At 40.9% G+C, this 25,040-nt stretch overlaps 1 protein-coding gene across 9 annotated transcripts; it reads right to left on the reverse strand.

The window, feature by feature from the left end:
* Positions 1-3,065: 3,065 nt before the first annotated feature.
* Positions 3,066-24,660, reverse strand: LOC121890802 (NXPE family member 3-like). 9 transcript variants are annotated; one of them, XM_042403350.1, is made up of 10 exons: positions 24,498-24,660; positions 22,427-22,507; positions 19,450-19,539; positions 19,226-19,285; positions 17,168-17,316; positions 15,101-15,526; positions 8,580-8,875; positions 6,897-6,967; positions 6,468-6,674; positions 3,066-6,373 (listed from the first exon to the last, which is right to left on the reverse strand). In XM_042403350.1, the coding sequence occupies exons 5-10, from the start codon at positions 17,288-17,290 to the stop codon at positions 5,820-5,822; spliced, it is 1,677 nt and encodes a 558-aa protein (XP_042259284.1). In that variant the 5' UTR covers positions 17,291-17,316; positions 19,226-19,285; positions 19,450-19,539; positions 22,427-22,507; positions 24,498-24,660; the 3' UTR covers positions 3,066-5,819. The 9 variants fall into 9 exon arrangements, with proteins under 9 accessions (XP_042259284.1, XP_042259280.1, XP_042259281.1 ...); XM_042403346.1 differs by lacking the exon at positions 19,226-19,285; XM_042403347.1 differs by having other exon boundaries at positions 17,168-19,285.
* Positions 24,661-25,040: the final 380 nt, after the last annotated feature.

Raw genomic sequence — 25,040 nt, forward strand, 5'->3', positions numbered from 1 at the left:
CTCAAGTGAGCTCTGCAGGAGAGAGCCAGCCGAGGAGCAGACAAAGAGTCTGTCGTCACTGCTGCTGCAGCTGCTTCCTTGTCTTCTGGAGGAATAAAAACCTGATTCTGCTTTGATCCAGAGCAGTTTACCAGCGAGGGGACTTTGTTTTTTAAACTTTTGGGATTAAGTGGATTTATCTTCAAACTGGCTTTTCAGCCTAGCAGCAGCTAACACCAGAGTCACACACCACTTCAGCTGTTGTCATCAATTATAAACATCTTAGATGCTGGTGAGTTTATATGATTTTAATGTTACACAGTCTGTAGATATCAATGTGTATAAACAATAACAATGCTGTTGTATTTATTTGACGTTATTTTGAGTGTCGACGGAGCAGCTACAATGTTAGCATAGCTCTGATCGATCTGAACTCCATTCAGTAAACTGATAGCATTTTAACATTGTTTGCTTTTTGTCGTGTGGACAGACCGGACAAAGAAAGAAAGAATTCAGGCTTTTTACAAATCAACATCATGATGTAGTTATTTCGGCATCCTTTTTATCTGTTTATTGCAATTAAATCACACTAAATCTAAGTTTATTTACACTCAAACTGGCCGTTCTGAGTTGGGTTGTTTAGACAGAATGAGAAGGCTGCAGTGGCGCTTGATCCTTTTGATATTTTGACCAAAATATGTCAGATACACTTTATTAAGGCCTTGGAAAAGGGGCATAATATTGCCTCTTTAAGTCCAAAACATGTAAAAGTTTTTTGTAGCCCTCAAATTTGTTTCAATCTTCACCACATTTTGCACTTGAAAAGTTTGGACTGACCCGCACAAAAATCATCTCTTTTGCTTTACTTTGAGATACTGTAACCACATTTTGTGCCCATGTTCATATGCTAGCTCTGAGGTTTGTGACTTACCACTAGAGGTTTTCTCAGGTCCACTCAGTTCTGAGGAACCAAGACCCATAGTTGCCAACCTTGAGACCTCAAAAATAGGGAGGATTTTGAAACCAAAGGGGGAGGAGGATTCTGAGGGGGTTTTTTGTTTACTTTGTTTCCTGCATTCTGGTGACTTTTTAAGAAAGAAAATAGCAAAATAATAAGTACACTGCAATAGCATTTTTATATTAAATACTTTTAAGAATCTCAGGACAGAATACAGAATAATTTGCACCTCTGGCGTGAACTCCCGTGAATCTCTGGCATGAACTAATATTCACCTCAACCCACTGCGGCTCCACTGTTGGTGGAGTCCATGCTAACGTTAGCATCTTCAGAATCTATGACATCCCCTTAACCAGGGCAAATTGCGAGTCAATCACCCAACACTGCATCCGGTTCATTAAAAGAGGGACAAGTTACACTGCCCCTGCCAGTTTCTTGTGTTTAATTATTCGTTTTCATTCATTTGTGACATTGCAGCCAGGAGTGGTTGTAGCCGTTCTCCACCTTTTGCTTAGCCATTGCCGCATGAATGGCTTGGTTGCAATATGAATGGCAAAGTTTCGCTTATATACTTTCATCAGACCAAACTGAAAGCAGACACTTGGTCTTGTCTTAACTCCATCGACAAGTGTCTTGAGTACCCATGGCTTTCTTGCTGCTCTCTTGCTAGTAGCTTAGCTTGCTAACTGGCTAATTGCTGCTCCCTCGCTGATTTGGAACTGTTGCGCACAATTACGCATTTCCACTCATGCAGTTGTTGTATGTGGATTCAAAACACAATTGCATTTACACTTGTGTACAATGTGGTCACAATGCGTCCCTGACCACCGCCAGAAGTGGTCTGGCCGATCGGATCACAATCCATCCTCAGTGCATTTTGGGTGCATTTCCACCTGAACTTTCATGTGGTCAAGTGCTATCCGATTGCAATCCAATCACCCAAAACACATTTTAATGCAAGTTGTATAGGGGGCCTTGAGTTAAAGATTTAAAATTCTCTATTTGATTCAATACATTACATTAATTCTTAATTGTTGTATAATATGATTCATATTAATCTTTGTATACTTTGATTCACGTAATGTTTGACTGGCAGGTGTATGTTACTCCAACTCTGAAGGATAATATGGTAGGTAATTATTATTGATCTTATGATCAATAAGAGGGGAACTATGAAGGAATTTTCATATATATAATATTCCTCTATTGATACATTACTTCTTAGACCCAGAAGATAGAGAGAGCAGCCAGCTGTCTGTCCTTCTCTGGGTCAGGCCAACCTCTCCTTGTGGCTGTTCTCATGAACCAGTGTAGGAACCAGATCGGCTCGGCCTTCCAGATCGTTTACAGACACATTATGATTGGCTGCGTGTTGTTAAGAGTATATTATTGGCTGTACAATGGAAAGTGTATGGATGCCATGTGTTTGAGCCGCAGAGTACCATTTAAATGGGCAAATTTTAATTGTGCGATTGTTTGTGTAGAGAGTGTGTTCACTAGTACTGTACTGTATGAATACTATACATATACTGTACACTATATACTATATGTGTGTGTGTGTGTGTGTGTGTGTGTGTGTATGCTGTGCATAAATGTCTCGCTGCAGTCTGGGACTAATATTTATTTGAACAAATATCAATGCCAATATTTATATCTAAAAAATACATATTTCTATAGATATAGATATCTTAATAATACAATACCAGATAGATATTCTTAATGTAGTGTTTAATATGTTTCATATATTTAATGTAGACACTGTCCCATCTGTACACAAGATGTTTTATTTTTTTAATTATTTAATTCTGTGCTGGGCATAAATGTACTGCTGCAGTCTAGGACATGGACTGCTCCATTATTAGAAAAAGTACAACAACAATTCCATGTACAATCCACAAATGGAATTCAGTAAGGCAAAAAGGCTGCAAAACTGTGACAAATCAGTAGTTTGATCTGTCTTGATGGAGGAAACCTCAGTTGTGTCTCCAGCATTCAAATCGCCTACCAACTGACTCTTAATACAGTATCTCTAGATCCTAGAACCATGTATTCGTCACAAAGCATCACAGCATGGACATTACAGTTCAGTGCATGCACTCGTACAAAGAATACACTATGACCAAAATAATTACAGACAAAATAGTTTAATAATCGACTTACTCAGACATGCAGTACAATAATTCTGGAGCACGAGTTCCACCTGGAACGTTCTGACAGCACACCAATTAGCTGTAGCATGGATGTATGCTAGAACCCGAAAAACAGATAAATTCCCCATGACAAGACATTAGCTAACTCCAAACAAACACAGCTCATGATATTTTAGCCAGTTAACCTTAGCTAACATAGCTAATGTTAGCTAACAAACAAAGACCACAAGAACATCAGCATTACTGTGCAAGCCATTCTGGTATCTACACTGGCGCTAAAGTAAACAATCTTACAGCAAGGTATCTGTTATGACTTAAGCCAAGGCTACAAGGTCTCTGTTATGTTATGACTTGAGCCAAGGCTGTTGCCGAAACCAGTCTTCATCTGGACATGATGAGGAGATAATAAGGCATTGCTCACAAAACTTCCTTCAGAATTTGGGTAACATTTCAATGTTAACTTCATGCATTGGAGTTATATATCCTAGGGTCTTCTCAATCAATCAACTGTCAATAAATTATTTTTCTCAAGACATCGAAGGTCTCAAGGTATTTTTGAATTACCCACCTCCAAGATTTCCATCACAAGTAACAGTGAGTTCACTTCACAGTGACTTAATCTTCAAACTACTATTACATAAATGCAACTTAAGAAAAATACTCTATATTCCATATGGTTGTTCCAGTTGTTTTTTACATATATGTCTTGTATACATAACATAAAAAATAAAGAAAAATGCAACAACTAAGAAATTACATTTCCCCATATTCCATCAACCCCCAACCAGTAACATAACCCAAGAAACATTTCATACAATATCCATAATTCTGTCAACAACAACATCTTGTTTAAATTATATGTAATGTACATGTATTGCATCGATACTCTGATAAGCTCTGATAATTCTATGTTTCTGCTGTTTCTTGGAGCTGAGAAACACATTCATGTCTCTTGAGTAAAATGTTCATAAATATGTGGCTGTTGAGATAAAGTTAGATATTATTTAATATTATGGCTGTTATTATACATTCCTGAAAAGTTTATCCACTTGTAGTTTTATTCTTACTTGAGTAATTGTCAACTAAAAGAAAAATCCCACCATGCTGGTTAATATCAGTTTATGGTGCATAAACCATCCCATGAGTCATTTTGAGTCAAATTTACTTGTTTTGTTAAAGTTTCTGTCAGAAAGAATGAACCCTTGGCTGCGTGGCTGCTCACTAAGCTACAATTAGCTGAAATAGTGCAGGCTAGACTTTGTCTGCTGGTACAGAAATAGGATACAGCCTATTTTGACCTTTTGAACCATGTCTGCAAATATCAATACTCCTCAGTTCTTAAGGAACCATGCATGTAAAAGCTTGGGCAGAGTTTAAGAGACTATTAGGGCCTTAATAAAGAGGGACAAATATTATTTTTTTATTGGGATAATGTGTTATTTAATTTGACTGAAATGTTATTATGTCTAACAAATCTATTCAATTAGAATCTTGTTGTAAACATTGGATGGTTCTTGAATATTCATGTTTATCTGTGTTTTCCTCATCATACCAAAAACAAATTTGAGTCCAACTGCAATTTCCTAAATGATTATTGCATTTTATTTATTTATTTTATTTTTTGCCTTTCTGTTTGCACAATGTTTTTTATCTGCATTTATTCATTTCCACATTTTTAGTGCTTATTGCTTTTGCATTATTTAATTAATGTGTATGCACTGTATTTGTATATATACATTATGGGAGCCAGCAGCCAATTAGCTTAGCATAAAGGCTGGGAATGGGGGTGAAGTTAACTTGGATCCTTCCAAAGGTAACAAAATTGGCCAGCCAGAACTTCTAAAGTGCATTAATTGACAGAGCCAGGCTAGCTGTTTCCCCCTGTTTCCATTCTTTATGCTAAGCTAAGCTAACCTTCTCCTAGCTCAAAATTCATATTGAAAGGACAGATAGAGTGGTATCGATCTTCTTATCTAACGCTTGACAAGAAAGTGAGTAAGTGCTTTTCCCAAAATGTCAAACTACTCGTTAAAGTAACTGTTAATTTTGGAACCTAATTTTTGTTTTGTCTTAGTCTTTTGACGAAAATGTATATTACTTTTCGTGAAATTTTAGTCTTTGGATTTGTTTGTTTTAGTCTAGTTTTTGTCAGTGACAATTTTGTCAAATTTTTATTTTATGTCTTCAAAGCATTTTGAGCATAGGTGTCAATTGGGGTATGGCAAGTATGGCAGCTGCCATACATTGGAATGGTTTTTTTTTGTTGTTGTTGTCTTTTGGGGGGTTTTTTTGTTTTGCTTTTTAATAGACTAAAAATAAGAAACTAATTTCACTTGTATTGCCTTAAAATTGATCATTTGCGCCCAACAAATCTTCCCTGGGTAAATAAAGATAAATGGATTTTTCACGAAATGTAATGATGTCACCACAACATCTGAAATGCAGTCAAGTGGGGCGGTGTTGCAACCTGTTGCTCCTGAGCAGCTGCCTAGCCAGGCGGTGAACACTACAACGAAGCCTACAGCAACATAATGAATGCTTTTCTTCCTGTTCTGTTTCTCTTTTTTCGAGGCATTTTGCGAGGCATTGCTCTGTCAACTTCCCTGGTTAAAAATAGAAAAATGGTAGAAAAATATCAGGTGCATTTCAGCACCTGGCAGAAACACAGAGACAATGTGTAAACTGAACACAAGTACTTGAATTCACACTCCTTTCTCACAACAAACACACATCTAGCCGCCATTTTGGGGACACATGTAGGACAAGAGGACGTTGATCATATTCTTAATAATGGGAGGTTGTGGATGTAGGTTGTGCGGCAAGTGGTGGGCCAAGGCCATCTCCCAGGCATCCAGCAGACGAACATTCAGTCCTCTGAACATGGCCCTGAGCACCTTGTCACGCTGCAGTGAGTACCAGTCACTGTTGGTCAGCGACATATCAAGCGTCAAAGCTTTGAAGTTTGCAGTCCGGATGACAACCACCGTACCTGGAGCCCTGTCCAGTAGCCGCACCACCGCCCTGCGGATGCTCTGCAGCCGCCGGATGTACACCTCGATGGGGAAAGTGCTGAAGTGAGACCAGATGCCAAGAACGACAACAGTGTTAATGCCTCCCACTAAGCTGTCTATTTCATTGGCAATGTAGCGCAGGTCATGGGTTGGGACATTGACAAAACGGATAGGGGGACCGTGGCACCGGTATGTCACCAAAATGTTGTTTGCATGGTCTAAGGCCATGAACGGTCCAACGTGCCTCAGGTTGTGCAGGTTAAACTCCTTGAGATCTAAAAGTATTAAAGAGGGAACACAATTAGGACACATTGATTATGTTCATACTGCAGCTGAAACTGTTGTCAGAGATTTCTGTTTATTAACTACCTGGTAGTGCTGCAGTGAGGTATTCAAACCACTGCCTGATGGTAGAGTCTCCATACAGGTGGACGGCCTTGCCTTTCAGACACTGACTAATGGCAGGGGATGTGCTGAACTGGCGGACTGGGGTGCCACCTAAGGCTTGCCACATATCCTGATAGTAATAGCCAGAGGGTCCAGATCTCACACTGCTGCTCATTACCTCTGGTTGACCTGAGAAGAAGTTAAGGCATTATAGCTGGCATTATTGTATATTTTTCCTATTGTCAACAAATCCCATTAAAAGACTGAAACCAACAAAGCGCTAGTAAAGGTAATGGTAGGTTGTTTGCAAATGTTTCTTTGCGATTGTTTTTACATTTAATTGTCTCTGGCACATTTAAGTTTGAATTATTGTTACAGGCAGAGGTTGAATTAGAGAAAATTCTGCTTTACCTTTAATTTTTGGCAACACGTTGACATTGGCTGATCCTGATGCCTTAATGGAGACTTTCATGTTGACACCACTGAAGAATAAAACATGCATAATAAATTATCCATATGTAGCAGACAGCTGTTTTCAGCAAAAAAAACATTGATAAACCAATTGTACATTTGCCCAGCACCTTGTTTTGTTTTTCTTCTCATGTAGAGACTAATTTATTTTGCTAAAATGGCCCAGTACATGCAGAGATGCTGCTTTGGTGTCACAAAATAAGAAACTGAAAAAGCACATCTTTACATTTTTTAAAAGATCATATCCTAAATACATTGTAAAAATGTGAATTAGAATATAAATGAATAACACTAAACAGTATTTTTCTTAATTTCATTTCTTTTCATTTATTTATTTATAAGGACAACACACATTAAACTAGAATATTTGCATTTTCTGAAGAAAATGCGTGTGAGAGCTTTTAGCTGCTACTGCTGCAAGCTGCTGCTCTAGCAGCATTTTTTTTTTTAAATCTTGTACAGCCACCCACAAATGAAATTGTATCAAATGCTACAGACTTGTTCAGCATCCCCAATTTTGCTGAATTTGTTTACCATGGAATATTACATTTAAGAGATATGAAAGTTAATTAGTATGGTGGTGAACTTGGAGAACTTGTGTACCAAGTTTAATTTTATTAAAGACAACAGAAATGTAGAAATACCATGTTGTGAAATTACAGTAGTGCCCCCTGTGGGTAGAATTGTATCAAATGTTACACACTTGTGCAGTGCGGCTATATGTGCCACATTCCCAAATTTGGTTGCAATCCAATTTAGCATTGAAGAGTTACAGCCTGTTAAGGGCATCAGGTCATGCCTTTGAAAGTTTGGTAACCAATTACAAACAGTAAGTGATACCCAAAAATGAACTCATACATTTTGTTCAGGGTCATTTAAATATGGTATGTACCAAGTTTGGTGAAGATTAGATGAAATATGTGCCAAAGGAAGCAAAAGAAGTGTCTACCAAAAAATCAAAAATGGCCAAAAATCTTTCTGGGCGCAAATAGGCGTGGCTTATATTCGAGTCAGCTATTGGCTATTCGAGTCAGCTTCATCCAAGGAACACACGGCAAATATTGCCTCAAAGTTCATGAGTTAGTCAAAACATAAACCACATGACCACATGGTGGCACTATGGGTACCATGTTTTAATATGTTAAGCATTTCCACATGGCACACCTGTCCATGAAGTATGAATACTTCAGCATTCTTAGTTTTTGAGATATCAAATTCAAAATATTCCTCCCATAGACTTTCCATTATAATGTTTAATAAAAATGATATAAAATCACTGAAACATGTCACAATAAAGAAAAGTAACAGTTTACATCTCCTTAAGAAGATGTACGTTTTGACACTGAAACGAAGCTTGCATGACAAACAGTACAGAAGTAGAGAGAGGCCAAAAAACAGCAAAATAATAAAGAAAGAAAGCGAACATAACTGTGAGAGCTGGAGCTCTCACACCATGAACATAAACTAAAGCGAATCAGGGTGATTTTTTGATTTGTGTCATTTTAGATTGAAAACACCTTTAGATTTACCAGCTTACACACTCCTGAGATTTCCACCAAGGAGATACATATGTATTTATTAGAAGTCAAACAAAATGCCAGTCCCGTTTCTCTGTCCCTTCACCTTTTAAAGAGCATTTCCTCCTTGGCCTTGAGGTTTTGATTGAATCCTCCTGTGGAGTGGCTGATCCTGGCATCGCAGCTCAGATTCTTTGGCTTGTAGCAGAACCACGGCTCGCCTGTATTGATGTCAGTGTAGTTGCACAGTGGCTGCTGGGTTGGACGCAGGCAGACATTACAGGTGGTAGTTTCAGAGACTGAGCCTGAGTGGAAGACACTCTTGAAATAAACTCTATCCGGCTGTTCTCTGGTTAACCTTTGCAGCACCATGACAGCCTCACTGGGGTGAACCAGTGTCACCTGATAGGACATGAGAACCACAGTTCAAATTTCATACGCATTGCTTGAAACTGTCATAGCAGTAAAGACAAATAAAGTGAACACTACTTAAAGTTGCACATTTCGTTTCAGGTGTAAACCAGATTGATCTCCAGATACCCATGTCCGGAGAACTAACCATTCACTAACCCCTCCCCCAAGCAGCAATTGTCCAATCATAAGCCCCTTTCACACATGCAGTCTGTCCCTGTTTAGGAACATTTCCTGCATGGCGTCATGTGTTAATGGGAGCAGGGATCAATATTCTGGGAAATCTGAACTGCAAGCACATAAAGGGTTACGTCCATCTGATGAAAGATGCTTTCACATGGAGGTTATTTACATAACCCCGGTTCTCTGAGTAATATGAGTGAGATGTCTCACTATGGGATGCATGCCTCGCTGCAGACCTCAGAAGCATTAATCTCATTACGCCAATCCTGATTGGCTGGTGAACATGTTCGTCCGCACCAGGTAGTGCCACCTACCTTAAATAGCTGCTGCAGACGACACAGTCTCATTCAAGATAAGCACCTCTTCTCACTCACCCAAGCAAGAAGGGTTGTCTGGTGAGACATCTCACTCATATTACTCAGAGAACCGGGGTTATGTAAATAACCTAAAGTTCTCTGTCATGATATTCGTTTCGATGTCTCACTATGGGATGTGGTAGCTCCCGTATTGCCAGACAAGCTTATCTAGTGTCCACCAACCCACAGGGAGAGCCGCTCTGTTCCAGCTAGGACTCCAGAACCGCGCGTGCTACACATGGGGCAGAGACATCCAGCATATAGACAAAAGTGAGAGGCGAAGACCAGCTCGCCGCAGCACATATATCCTGAACAGAAACTCCCCTGAATAAGGCCCAGGTTGTGGCCAAGCCATGAGTAGAGTGCGCTCGCAGACCCGCTGGTGGCTGCAGACCCTGACTCGTATAAGCCAAAGCAATCGCCTCCACCACCCAGTGGGAGAGGCGTTGCTTAGTAACAGGTTTTCCTTTATGAGGATTAGCCCAGGAGACAAACAGCTGATCGCTCTTCGTGAAACCCCTGGTCCTATCCATGTAAGTGCGCACCGCACGAACCGGACATAACACACGCCACCGCTGCTCTCCAGGAGGGGCAGCAAAAGCCACAAGGTCGATAGGAGAACATGAACTAACCACCTTGGGCACAAAGGTGGGGTTTGGCCTCACAGTCATCCTTACATCACCCGGGGCGAACTGAGCAGACAAGGGATGCACCGAAAGCGCATGGATGTCGCTAACTCGTTTAGCCGATAGCAGTAGCCAGTAGCAACATTGTCTTGAAGGACAGGTGTTTCAGGTCCGCTTCCTCCAGTGGTTCAAACAGAGGACCCTTAAGCCCCTCCAGAACCGCAGCTAAATCCCACGGAGGCAACAACGGTCGAGAGACGGGGAGAAGCCTGCGCGCTCCCTTCATAAAACGGCAAACCAGCGGGTGTTGGCTCGCTGTTCATCCCCCAAATCCGACATGACAGGCGGCGATGGCTGCCAAATACACTTTAATCGTGGAAAAGGCTTTTCGCTTGTCAATCAGGTTCTACAAGAATGACAATATCACTCCCATCGACACTGAAAAGAAATGTGTCCCTCTGTGAGACACCATGCCTCAAACACTCTCCACTTACAGCCATACAGAGACCTAGTGGAGGAGGCTCTAGCGTTTTGGATAGTGGCAATCACTGTCTGTGGGCCCCCCCCACAGCGGTCAGATTGAACCACTCACGGGCCAGGCCCACAGCACGAGGCGCTCTGTGTGTGGGTGAAACACCGTCCCCCCTCCCTGCGACAGCAGATCCCTGCGCGGCGGGAGTTGCCAAGGCTAAGCGCGCAGCAACCAATAAATCTCCACTAGCCAATGCATCGCAGGCCAGTGCGGAGCTATCAGAAACAGCGCGTGGCCGTGTTCCCTCACTCTGGACAGAGTGGGGGGTATCAGAGCCAGTGAAGGGAACGCATAAAGAAGCTCGTGCGGCCAGGTGTGCGCTAGTGCGTCTACGCCCAGGGGAGCATCCATGCTGCGCAGGGAGAAGAACAGCGCACACTGCGCGTTTCCTCTTGACGCGAACAGATCCATCGCAGCGCGCCCCTGGACAGCAGGTCGGCACCCATGTTCAGGGCCCCCAGAACGTGCGTCGCTCTCAGGGAGAGGAGACGCTCACTGCTCCAGAGGATCAGTTTGCATGCCAGCGTGTGTAACTGATGGGTGCGCAACCCCCCTTGATGATTGATATACGGCATTGTCGTCGTATTGTCCGTCCTCACCAAGACATGGTGACCGGCGAGAGACAGGAGGAAGCTCCAGAAAATTTATGTGAGACCGTTGGAGACCAGCGCTCCAACATCCTCTCACAGACCGGCCCTCGTGTATTCTGCCCCAGCCTGACAGACTCGCATCTGTAGTGACCACTTTCCTGGACAGGACAGAGCCCATGGGCCTCCCCCGGGTCAGGAAAGACGGGGCTCGCCAGTGACGCAGCGCTCTGACGCACTCTGATGTGACCAACACTCTCTGAGCGCCGTGACGCCCGGGATCTAGCCTGAGGGAAGCCACCCAATACTGGAAATCCCTCATGTGGAGGCGGCCAAGATGGACTACAAGAATGGCAGACGCCAACAACCCAAGTAATCGAAGACATAATCTGAATTGAACAGATCTGTGTGGACGAAAAAACGCAAGGCACGTCCTGAGAGGCGAGCTGTGAAAGACACTGATATCCCAGAAAGATTACGCTCTGTGCCAGAGACAGCATGCTCTTCTCCGCATTTACCACGAAACCCAAGTCGGATAGGTGTCGTATGAGAGTACGAGTGTGCGCCCTGGCTTCCTGCTCCGATTGTGCTAACAGCAGCCAATCGTCCAGGTACGTGGCCAGGCAGATGCCTTGCCACCTCAGCAGGGCTATTGCCTGACTCTCCCTGAGCCTGGGAATGCACTATGCCGGAGAACCGAGGGGGAACGACGGCAAATTGAAGCCTGTATCCCTGCGAAATCATTCTTTCGAAGGAGCTGCAGCCGGAGCCAGGGCTTTTCTGGGCCAGCTGGTCCCGGCCTCCTGTCTGGGTGACAGAGAAGGGGCTGGCTGAGGTTTCGGCCGTTTAGGGATTTTAAACTGTGGAACCTGGGAAGCAGCCTGAGCGAAGGTTTTTCGCTGCACAGGTGGAGAGGGAACCGGGGCCTTCCGAGGGAGGCAAAGCTGGAGAGCTTCATCCTCCTTCTTCTTGGCTTCACACTGCTGCTGCATCGAAGCTAGCGCAGAGCTGAAGATACCCTCAGGGACGATGGGCATGTCCAGGATATCGTCCTTCTCTCTGTCTGACAGGTTGGTGAGGTTTAGCCACCACGCTCGTTCCTGTAGGACCATTGTTCCCATCGCTCTTCCCGTGGCCTGGACCACGCAGCGCTGGATACGGAGACACAGGTCGGTAATAACCGGTATCTCCTCCCACGTAGCTGGGTCCTGTGTCTGCGCAAAATCCTCGCATATCTCCGCCTGGTATGCCGTGAGCAGATTGAGCGCTCTGGCCGAAAGCGCTGCCGCCTTCTCAGTCAGGGCTGACTGAAACCGGTCAGACTTAGACGGCAGTGCAGGGCTCCTGGAGGACCTCGTTGACAGCCGGGGATGAAGGTGGGCAGCAAGAGAGCCTCCATCAGAGGCATACGGAGCAGACCCCGGCTCTCCATCACCTCACAGTCGAGGGATGAGGCACCGGGTATCGAGCTCCTGCTGCTGTGAGGGCGGTCCTTCCATGAACGCGCGACCTCATCCAGCAGCTCCGGAAAGACAGGGAGAAGTTGCTTTGTCGCACTCTTGGCCAAGAGCAACTTCTTCTCGGGATCTGGTGGTCTCCGCTACGACAGCAGGCCATGGGATGGCCAGTCAGTCTGCAGCACGTTTGCACACGTCCAGCAAGTCCGAGCTGGGGAGAGGAGAAGCTGGTATGCTACTCTCATCTCCATCCCGAAAGGCAGCGGAGATCCCGGGCTGCGCTGGAGTGATGAAAATGTCGTCGTCCTCTTCATCCTCTGATATGAGGATATCCGAGGCGTCATCTTCATCTTCTCCATAGTCCAATTCCAGGACATCCTCCTCAGGCGGGGGAACCAGAGCCATGTCCAGCTGTGAGCCCCAGCTGGCATTAGCTACCGGTGTCACCTCCGCAGTGACTTACCTCTCTCCCTCGCTTTGAGTCGGGTGGGCGCCGGCAGGAAGGTAGGGGTCGAGTTCAGACAGACTAGCTTGGCATACTAGCCGTCTGCGGAGACTTTTGATGGTGAACACAGCACAGTGTTGACACGAGCCGGGAACATCGATAGCTAGCCTAACATGTTCCAGCCCTAGGCAGCTTGAACAGACCTGGTGTGTGTCCTTCCTTGAAATCTTATATCCGCAGCGACAGGGACAGGCCCCGGAGTCTCCGACAACTCTGGTGTGAGGAATTGTAGCCTCCATTCCTCATGAGCTGGTGTGCTGGCAAGGAGTCAAGGCAGCTAGCTGCTGTGCTAACTGTGCAGAAGTCGAGGGATTAGCTGGAATGCTAATACTCGACAAGCTCAAGCTGCCATGGTGAGGAGCCGAGAAACGATGACCAAGCCGTGGAGGGCAAGGAAAACACTGAATCCGATCTGGTGTGATCGGAGAGAGAAGCAAATCTAAAGCTAGCTAGCACCCGGCGACAGAAGCTAAATAAGATCCGTCTGTGGACAGTTAAGCTAGCTAGCTCCTGACGCAAGATATGCTCCGAATGAGAAGAGGTGTTTGAAAGAGACTGTGTTGTCCGCAGCAGCGATTTAAGGTAGGTGGCACTACCTGGTGCGGACGAACACGTTCACCAGCCAATCAGGATTGGCGTAATGAGATTAATGCTTCTGAGGTCTGCAGTGAGGCATGAGAAAAGAAACAAACCAAGTGAAAAACGGCACAAGGAACTGACACCTGAAGAGCCTTAAATGATGGAAGAGAAAGAAAGAGAAGGATGAGATTAATACAAAAAAGGCAACAAAATGGACAGTTAATATACTGAGCGATTTCTCTACCAAAAACAAAAGAACACTGATTTGGAGACAAACTCTGCAGTTATGCTTAATGACACCTTACCTCAATTTTATGCCTCAGTTCAGGCTGTCAGTGAGTAAAGTGTGGCAAGTTGTCATGACAACAGTAAGCTCTTCCTTCACAACCTTTCGATTTTTAGTGCAAAGCTTTCACCAAAAATTTGCGAATGCTTTTATTTTATATTATTGGCAAATGACCATGGTATAAGTGGGATACTCAACTTATAAGTGTGCATTTAACAGTTTTAAGGCATTACGCCTCCACATTGTGCCTTAAAACGGTTTAATTCACACCTAGTCATTGATTATCCCTTATGTAATTCATATCAGTTGGTCCAGAGTATGGCACAACATCAAGCTGGCATACAGAAATCCTAATCCCAATCGTCAAATGATATATATAATTTTAATGAGGACGCACCTAAAAAGGCTTACTAGGGTCTCATTAAATCATTCTCATAAATGCTCAAATTTCCCTGAACTCAAGGTACACAGGTATGATGTGGAAGTGCACAAAGGCTGACAGATTTTGGCAGTCAATGACATCTGCCCAAACAAGTATTGTCAATAAAAATGTCCTTTCTCCTGTTTGTTAGATGACAACGCAGGTTTAGATCCATCTGTTTCCCATTGCTGTATTATGTTAGTTGGTTTATATTAATAGTAACCACTCACAGGAGGAAATCTATTTCTCAATATGTCAATGGTATTTATTACTCTTGGACATACTAAGTTTAAAATTTCCACTGCCACATTAAATGATGCCAAATGGGATAATACTTTTCTAGATAGTGCTAGAGACCAGATCAAATCTTTGATTGCTGAATTGGTTTAGCACTTCTCAATCCTATGCTATCAATCGAATCTGGACTATGGTAGAGTGGTTATCTTGATTTTGATAAGAATGATTGACAGCATACAAATAATCCAACCACTGTATGAAATAAAGGACCCACTGTTTTGAAAATTACTAAGTATATTAAGTAGTATTATTGCAAACTGCATATGTGCTGTGTGAGAACAATAAGTTGACAGGCCTAGCAACAGTAACTGAGGGGGGTGGGGCTTAGCTAACAGTAAATTAGAAGATTGACACAATCACATTTAACATCATAGTTTTTAGCATCACCTCAACCTGTGCGCTTCCCTCCCAGAGTAAAGAAAATACAGCAGAGTAGGAGCCATTGAGATGATCCAGCACTTGCCCAGCCACACCTGCACCAAGTGCTCGGTTTCGCAGACGGGCAAGTAAGACGTCTCCCCCAGACTTCTTAGGACGGCCCTTGAAGTCATACATTTTGATGATAGCTTCCAGCTGATCCCCTACATGCCACTGTCGTCCACCCTTCTCTGGGAGAATAGTGAAGGTGCTGTGGGCAGGATCGGTGGTCTGCTCCAGGGAAAGAGGATCTGGCAGGGATAGAGTTTCAGGCCAAGCAATGGAGTCTAATAGGAGGCGTTCCTCCAGAGCATCTTCAGGGGACAGTGGCTGGAAGCTGCAGAAGCGGTGTTGTAGGTGAGGTCTTGGAGCAGGGAAGGTGGTGATCGCTTTATGCTGAAAGTGGCAGGGGGGTCAAGAGAGTGATGTGACAAAGATATGTAAACAAATTTATAATGTAAGACAAATAAACTAAATAAAACAAAAGGAAGATTTTTCCTGCCCCATATCAGAAAATCACTGAATATTTTTAGGGATTGATGAAAGAAGTTGATCAAATACTGTTCAACTTCTTTCATCAACGATAATGGCAACATGAAAAAGGGTAAAGAAGGAAAACTAAAGTCAGAATATCCTTACAGTCCATTTTAGTAATTACTGTAGCAATAATTTAAATATTACTTTTCATATTGCTTGTCTACAGTTACACAGGTTGATGAATTTAAGGTGCAGAGAGCATTTTTCCTCCTTTTTTAAAAAAATAATTCTTGATGAATTTTTGAATGAGGACAATGTTACAATTTGATAATGATGTTAATATTTAACACAACTTAAGTGTTGATACTAGTTATTCAGGTGGAAACCTAAAGTACTTTTGTGTTTCCTCTTCATATTAATCTCAAAAGTGAAGGTACAAATATAATGTTAAATTGGTCTAATACTGGTACAATACTCTTTCTATGCATTGGGTTTTCATTGAGGAATTATTTGTTTCCACTCCAGGATGTTGCAAAACAAAACAAACATTTCTGCACTGAACCCATGAAAAGACCAAACCCAACAATGAATTGATCCTACTGACAAGTATTGTCTGTGTAGCAAAGGCCTGATATATGTGGATTGTTCCTCTGTGCCATAGAGCTCAATTGTTGCCCAGAAACGATTAAAAACACATCAGTGAGCCAAACTGTGCACTGGGTGACATTTTATTAAAATTTACATGGGCATTGTTGTTTATTTTGAGTCAATCCCACATACACTGTTCTGCTGTCATAAATACCCAGTAGAGCAGCAAATCTACAATTATCTATGGTGGAGAATAGTCCCCAACAAATTTTCAACTGATTGACTAACATTGGCTAAAAACTACAGTAGCCAACTGTTTCAATAAATTACTTGGCTTTTAAAGAAAATGAAACAATAGTAGTTTTTCAATCGGCTGGGTTCTTATGCTTTAGCCACCATGATGATACACGGTTCCACTACACCCTCACAGCAGGGGCTAGCTGTGCCACTTTGGTCCTGCATACTACCATGGCGGCAACCCCCACCAACAGAGCCATGTCATCAGCACCTGACTGGCTCAAACGTTTGTTGATATATGCCAGCACCGATAGAGAAGGGCATTTAAGAGTCACAGTATCAGCCTTAGCTCAACATGACTACCCTCCATAAAGGAAAAAAAGCAGTTCATATTTTTTTTTACCTGTTTAGGGAATGTATTGAGAGATGGACTAACACATTGTTTGTTTTGGTCTTTTCAAGGGATTTACTGATGATAAGAAAAATATAGATGAAAATAGTAATAAAATTAAAATATATACAAGTATAATTATTTGAGGGAGTGTCTGCTGTCAGCCAAATGCATGATTGTTAGCAAAAGAACCATTTTCCTCAAATTGCATTTGTTTAGAAATATTGATGAAGAACTTTACTGTTATCCAAAGCCACACTGCATATGAAAACAATATCCTGAAATCTGACTATTTCAAACGGGGTCCACCCTTCAAGCAGTCCCACTCAAGACCTAATTCTCACCTCCAGAAAGTCCATGTTAAAAAGAAAATAGATAAAGACAAACACAGCCAGGAAAAGGAAGATGGCACCATACTTCAGACAGCAAAAGCTGACCACTGTTTCTCTACAAGCTCTGGCCTTCATGATTGATGATCAGTCTTCATCTGTGGCTGTAAAACAAAGAAACAGTGTGAATTGACACCTGAATGATCTCTATGCAAAATGTGGTATGTTTGCCTTTTAGTCATTTCTACTAAACTTAATCCAGTCACCCAGGACATTCCTCTGATTGATCAACCATCAACCAAGGCCATAACCAAAGTCAGCAGCGTCACTCCCCTTGCAGTTTAACATGAGGATTCATCCACAGGTGGCCCCAGGCCCGGACTGGCAATCGGGAGCACTGGGACTTTTCCCGGTGGCCTGGCCTGCTAAATGGTACCGCAGGCCACAGATTTTTTCATTTATTTATTTTTTGACCCTGAACGCAACACTGCCCTGCGCACTGTGACAGCCAGGCGGTAGAAGAAGAGAGAGAGAGAGACTAGCTGACAGTTACACGTTTAGTTTGGCAGCAAGTGCATTTATTGCAGCTACATGACTTAGCCGCAAGATGGACGGTGGAAAAAAGAGGAAGGGTGGAGCAAAGAGGGAAAGAGAGAGAAAAAGAAAGGTAAATAAACGTGCTAGCTGGCTAACATAGCTAATGTTACTGATGCGTCATCATCGTACCCTGTCAATGTCAAAGCTGGCAAGAAACTGGATGATCAATAATAAAAGTAGTAGTTCCCTTTCTAATGTCTTCAAAAACATTGATGGCATAATTGGCATATCTAGTCTAAATAATGTGGTCAATATTATTTGAAAATTCATTTGTTTTGGTGAAAATTTCAGCCAGTGAGTTAATACTTTGAGCTCATAATTTAAATTTAGAGACAACACAATGTCTTCTGTCACACTATTCAGGCTAATGTAATTGGTTGAAACTTAAATATCTATGTTATATAATGTTTGTGTTTGTTAAAGAGCGATTTTAACCTTTGATGGGTAGCATATATCAGTAAACTGAGTCGGGTATTGTGCTCTTGCTTTGTTCTTTGAATAGGTGGAGAGAGTTGTTAACTGTATTATATTGGTACATTAGACGATATGCAGTGCTGTACTATGGCTTTTTTTTTTTTTTGAAGGTGGAGAGAGCAGCATTGGTGCCACACTACTTCAGAGCAACCTGCAGTTACAAGACATGTTAGAAAAATCAAATGTATACAGTTTAGGGTAATTTTATGAAAAAAAATAGTTTTAAACAGGTGTACTCAAACTTCTGATGGGTGTATATCAGTAAACTGACTAGGGTATTGTACTCTTGCTCTGTTCTTTGAATAGGTGGAGAGAGTGGTTAACTATTATAATGGTACATTAAAAATATAGCATGCTCTTGTTTTTTTTCTTTTTGAAGGTGAAGAGTGTAGCATTGGTGCTACAGTAGTCGTACTACTGTTGTCTCCCTTCTAAATGATATGTACCTTTGGTTTTATTTGAGGTTCATAACAGTACATTGTACTAAGCAGTTGTTGGTTCATTAGTTTGTTATTCACATGCACAAAAATTCAACAGAATGCGGGAAATCAAGTCTTTGTAACTAAAATTTTCCTAGTGGGGACCCTCCAGCTACTGGCTGGATAAGCCCCTGCTTTCGACCAGCAGCAGAGGGAGGAGGACAGGAGGAATGCCTGATTTTTATTTTTTTCAAGGGAAATATTGAATTTATATAGTAAATTTGCTGATGGAAACAATAGAAACTGTAGAACTGCTGTAGAAACAATATTTTGTCATATTTAAAATGTAAATCTATTCTAATCCAGTTCTGAATATATTCTTTTTTAAAATAATAATTCACAAACCCCCAATTCTTTAGTAATGAAAAAGAACCAATAAGAGTATTGATAAATACTTGTATTTCTTCCTCCTGGAGGTTCATTCATTCCACTAATGCGGTCAGCAAAGCAACACATCAGATCATTATCAGATCATTTTAACACCCGCTGACATAAACATGATGAAAACTGTTGGTTACATCACCTTTAGATGCTGAAAATAAGCTGAATCAAGCTGTCGAGTGAAAGTGAAATTAACCAGCAGCTTCAACCAGGAAACCAACCAGAAGAGGAACAAACATGTAACACACAGCAGGAGGTTTTTAAGGTTTGCTGATTCACAAACAGTCTCAACTCTCTGTATTCATGTTTAACCTGAAGTGTTCTTTAAAGAAATCTGATCACAGAACAGCAGCTCTGAATTAATACCTCTAAAAAGGTAGGAAGAGGAGAGGACAGACAGGTGTACCACGGCCGGGGAACCACACACCCACTGGTTGAGTGCTGGGAGTATCCTACCTGTGAAAAGGGATAAAAAAATAAACCATAACCAATAATTCAAATAAAAACACAATGCTATCAAACCATACCACTATCAACAGTGACAGGACTCCCAGTACACAGACCACACCTGTGAATAACTGCTATGAATCATAGCAAAACAAAACAAAAATAACCATAAGAGCACTGTTACAAATTAGGTGCAACATAAAGATGAATTTGCAATAGTCTAGATAAATATATTATGTACCTTGTACCAGGTATCTTTTTTTACAGCTTTTCATCCTACAATAAAAGTTGAAGCAGACCCACTTAATTATTATTCAATTATAAATACAAAATCTCATTGTGTTTGCACATATATATATATATATATATATATATACCAGTTTGTTTCCACATGTCATCAAGAGTTTATATATATATATATATATATATATGGCAGAGAGGACTTCCTGTGATTTCTCATAAAATAAAAGCCGTTTTATTTCTTTAAGCTCTTCCTGTTTAGAAAAGACAAACCTGAAAGTGTTCTTTTCTTCTAAATGTTATGATTTTATGTTAAATGCAAAGAATTAATAACAGATAATAACTATAGCTAAAGTTAATAGTTCTCACATTATATTGCCAATGAATAGTTTGCTGCAAAGAGCTTAACCTTATTCTTTTAGTAAGGTTGTGAGCGTGACTTGTCTTGTTAAGTAAAGCACAATCATGAGCTGTTTGAGGTGATTTGTGGCATGTTTGTCTATTCATGCCCTCTGGATCCATTGTGAGATTTACACATGCCTAAATGTTGAAAATCCATTATAAGCTGGTCAAATTGCCAAATAATTATTTATAGGTTTTTAATGAGGACAGGAGATTTTATCCCCTGTTTTGGTGTTAAACTAACTGCATGTTCTGCTCACTTCTCATGCCTGTGGGAGAACAATGAGGAGTGAGAGTACACTTGGCTATGTGGGTATTCCACGGATCTGGATAGAGCACAGACAGCCACAATTTGGGGAGAAATGATGATAGCTTTACAATAAAAAGGAGTTATTCAGTAGCATCATTTGGTATGTCTACTTACATGTACTCTTACTTATATGGTTTAACTATATAAGTAATATAAACTATATATAGTTTAACCACTCATTGTTTGTTATTTTTTCAGTATTAAACTCTTGATGACATGTGGAAACAAACTGGTTTCACCAACTGGTGCTCCTCAATCTTGCATCCCAAATTGACAGTAACCAAAAACTGTAATCCCATGTACTAGATTTGTATCAACTTTTCAGATGACTTGGGAATGGATGAAGAGGCTTTGGACCTTGGTAGCTCTAGGAGAGAATTTTTACGATTGCTCATTGAAGCCCTGGCACTGTAACCAATGTTTGAAGGAAGAGACGGCAAATTGAACTCGGCTTTGGACAGTTCAGGTATATGCTTTATTTTTGGTTCCAGTGTATTGATTTTTTTTACAATATCCCTTGTTCCCAGCCCAAGTCTTGTGCCATCCACTTTATCCTGTGTTTTGTCTTCAGCTTTAAAAGAAGATTGACATTTTATCGCTGGCCGGGCCATTGCCACATCTTGTCCGTGGCGGTCCTCCACCAGGATTCACTGCACCAACAATGTATTCTCGTGCAGTTGGTGGCATTTCCTCAATAAAGCCTGTCTTGGAAGACATCGTTGATACAGACCTCTATGAGAAGGTTAAAAAGGTAAATACATTATAATATACACTCAGTAGCCAGTTTATTAGATCTACCTCGCTAAAACTAATGTAGTCTAATCCAACAGTCCTTCAATAAATTCTACCTTCATGAAGGTTTTAATGTTCAATTTTTGTTGAAACTGTTTTAGAGAGGTGTTGATTCAACTGCATGATCATTTATGATAACCAAAACACTTCTCAGTATAGGTCAATCCAGTTCTACAACACCAAAACCTGCAGACTCCAAAATGATCATACAGTTGAATCAACTTCTTCCTAAAACAGTTAAAACTGTGAGGTGTTGTTTTCTAGCAGTAAAACACTTGTCAAAGGGAAGCTGTAGATTTATCACACATACTGTTTGTATTCTTGGTTGCTCAACTATGCTTTTGTTTATTGTTTCTCTCTTTCTATTGTGTGGTGCTTTTAGGTGTCCGAATGTACGTCTTTGGATGACCTGATAAATACCACTGAACCACTGCAAGATTACCTGGCAAATGCTGGGTGTCTGAGGCCACTGAAATGCATTAAAGACAGAGATCTGCTGGTTCAAGATATTGTCGTGTTTCAGGTGGTCCAGAGTCTGCAGGGCATTTGAAAGGTTTGTGTAACACTATTGTTCAGAAACCAAATAAGCAAAATTTTTGTTACATGGATGATAAGTGATATTTTCTACCATTTCCTCTGCACAAATACAAGAACGAAACATTTGAACATGTACTGTATGTTCTTAATTAAAAGCCACTTTATATCTGTATAAACTAGGCCTACAAGTGTCATGTAAGAATAACAATGAAAAACAACTCAGGCAGTAAGCAACTTATTACTATCTGTAAAGTATCCTGTAAAATAAGCTATTTGCACACATTACAACTATATTTTCACCATTGAGACTTATTACACATACAAAAACATTTTAAACACAACAATAAATTCAGTGTAGTTTTTCTCCTGGTTTTCTAGCTTTTATTCTACGTTGGTGAAGCAAGTCACCCCTTTCCCCCCGCAAGCCTAACAATATATGATTATCAAGCCAATTTGAAACAGACATTTTTGTCTTCATATGTGTCTCTTTTTTATAGATTTAGGGAGGGGCTGAAGACCATTGGTGCTCTGAATGCAATCAAAGTGCATTCAGACAGTTTTAGACCCTTAATGTATCATGAACTATCCCCACTCATTGCTGACTTAATGGATCACCTTTTCCACATCCAGCTGTCTGCAGTGGGAAGCAACAAGGGAGGGGCAGAGGAACGTGTTGTTCCATTCTGGAGGGATTACCTGCAGGATGTTAAAGGTAAATATTACTGCTAGATACGGCACTGCCTAAGTCATGTTTACAAAGTGTACAAATATTGGGCTAGGAGAAAAGACTTGCACTACTACTGTATCATTATTGTGAGAGGATGCATCAAAATGATTTGGGTTTTTACCTAAACTTTGCTTTAGCTCCACCATCTGGCCAATTTGTCAACTTCCGCTTCCATATTTGGCCTCTATTCCCTTCTTTCCTTTTTGTTTTTTTTTCATTTATTGTTTCTTTTTATGTCTTACTCATCTTCCCTTCTTCTGTCTTCTTTACTCTTTGCTTCCTTTCTTTTTACAGTCCCCTATAGAGTTGACTGTCTGTCCATTATATACATTTTAAATAATTTTATATGCTATCTTTATAGTTCTATTAACTTTTTCTTGTTTTTTTCTTTCACTCCTTCTCTCCTCACATACTTTTCATCTGTCACTTTCCTTTCTGTCTTTTGGAGCTTTCTATATGGTACTTTTAACTTTCTGGTATAACTGCTGTAAATTCTCATTGCTCTCTTTGGTGTTTTCTTGCTTGTTTTTCTGTGTGTTAGTGAAAGTGGGATTTCAGGGAGAGTATGAACTTTGCATTAGGTAACACACAGGCTTTTAGTAGAGAATAATGTGGGAAACGTATGTTTGTTTCAAGTACCCTGTTGATGATGTTTCAGTTAGACAGGCTTAATATGTCAGACTATGAACATGCAAGCTTCTTTTTTTTCTTTTTTTTTTGTTGAAAGATTAGCCATTTGCAGAAAATATCTTGCATTTGATGCAAACTGTTACAGGTTGAAAAAAACCTTTACCTTTTTCAGTGATAAGCCAGGACTTTAGTTTTTTTTCTGTCAGATTCCTTTTTCAATCAACTAAAACTTTTAATATATCTGACTAGAACTGAGTAGTTGGGAGATTATTTTTATTTATTTTTGTTTTTTTAGGAAAATTTCAAATGTTAGTTACATTATTCAGTCTGTTGTGAGGCAAATTGTTTAGCGCTTTGCATAAAAGCACTATATAAATGCATTTATCTGACACAAAACAACCCACAGTGTTCTAGTGCTTAAGCAGCTTTGTTACTGTTCACTAAGAAAATTTACTAGGCCTAAAAATAATTGTATGCCATGGTTACCATCATCACTCAATGGATCTACTGTCTCTCGAATTCTGTTCATAACTTTGATTAACATTAAAGTCATTTACAGAAACAACAATAATAACAACATACATGCACACACAATAAATTAAAATGACAGTGCACCTTTTACATTATTAATATACACTTTATAACATCAATATGTACACTTTAATACAAAAGCTAGAATGGATTCCTTACAATAGAAAAGATGTGTCATTTAATTCCATGCTCTAAATGGCCATTGTTTTTGTTTTTTTAACAAGGGAATATACAATACAATTAAAGCTGGCTTGTCCCAGTCATTAAGCATGATTGAACAGTCTTTACCTATTAAATGGCTGATATTACTACACCCTACTTCACATATTTGAACATAAAATCACCCAATAATAACACCCAACTGCATAGCCTACTCACAGCAACCTACCTACAGCAAAGGAGATTAGAACCTCCCCCTGCATGATATGATACTTCAATATCGATCTAGATTACTACAATGTGCTACGATGCCAAGTGGCTCATACCAGCTTACACATAGTTGATGCAACCCAGTCTATCTTTTTATGGTGATAGCTTTAGTCATTATTACTGATATTGGTCAGTGAAATTTCAGCACAATGCCTTACGTCCTAGGAAGGAGCAGCTACTAGATAGCTAGCTACTAGCTTGCCATTCAGTCTCATATCCTTCACTCTGTAACATTATCTGAGTCTAGCAGCTATTATAGTATTATTATCTAGCATTAGCTTTATTGCTACTTAGCTAGCTAGTTACTACAAACGAAACGTCTAACGTCTCACACAGTATGGCATTTAATGTTAACATAAGACGTCACACCTCTAGCTTTCTTTTCGCCTCATCTTTTCACTGTTTTCTTCCTTGCGCACCTGAAGGTTTGGACCTTTTCATTATGAAATAAAATGTGGATATCTGCCTCTTGACATCTCTTCACGGACTTGGGCTGTGATGGGCATCAAATAGTATCCCACACTCTCTTTCAATGCGCATCGTACAGGTGCAGGACAGGTGAAAAATTATGAGGAACAGGGGTGCAGAGTGTATTACTTTCTTTATCATACGTATCATATGAAAATGTCAACAAAATGTATTATGTCAACATTTCAACAAAACGTATTACATCAACATTTCCAAAATACGTATCATCTCAACATTTCTGAAGTGACGTAGTTCGCATATGATCTATATGAGTTGATCCTTCCTATATGAGGAGGGGCAGATGGATGGTTAGTAAGTTTGTTGGCAGCAAGTTGGAAATCAGCTGAGAGAACGGTTCGAGACCACCTCGAAACATGCGCTTCCCGTTTCAACCGACTAAAGCGGGTGTTTTTAGCGAGACGTCAGGACATTTGTAGCCGTTTT

Source organism: Thunnus maccoyii, chromosome 23 (assembly GCF_910596095.1).
Source record: "Thunnus maccoyii chromosome 23, fThuMac1.1, whole genome shotgun sequence".
In the NCBI taxonomy this organism is placed as follows: Eukaryota; Metazoa; Chordata; class Actinopteri; order Scombriformes; family Scombridae; genus Thunnus; species Thunnus maccoyii.

What these genes read in the sequence shown, in the direction of transcription:
- LOC121890802 (XM_042403348.1), bottom strand. Translation starts at nt 17,290, where the DNA reads ATGAAGGCCAGAGCTTGTAGAGAAACAGTGGTCAGCTTTTGCTGTCTG. An exon ending in TTAACATGGACTTTCTGGAG is followed by an intron (nt 15,527 to 17,167) that starts GTGAGAATTAGG and finishes TGCCACTTTCAG; the next exon opens with CATAAAGCGATCACCACCTT. An exon ending in GAGGAAATGCTCTTTAAAAG is followed by an intron (nt 6,968 to 8,579) that starts GTGAAGGGACAG and finishes TTTATTCTTCAG; the next exon opens with TGGTGTCAACATGAAAGTCT.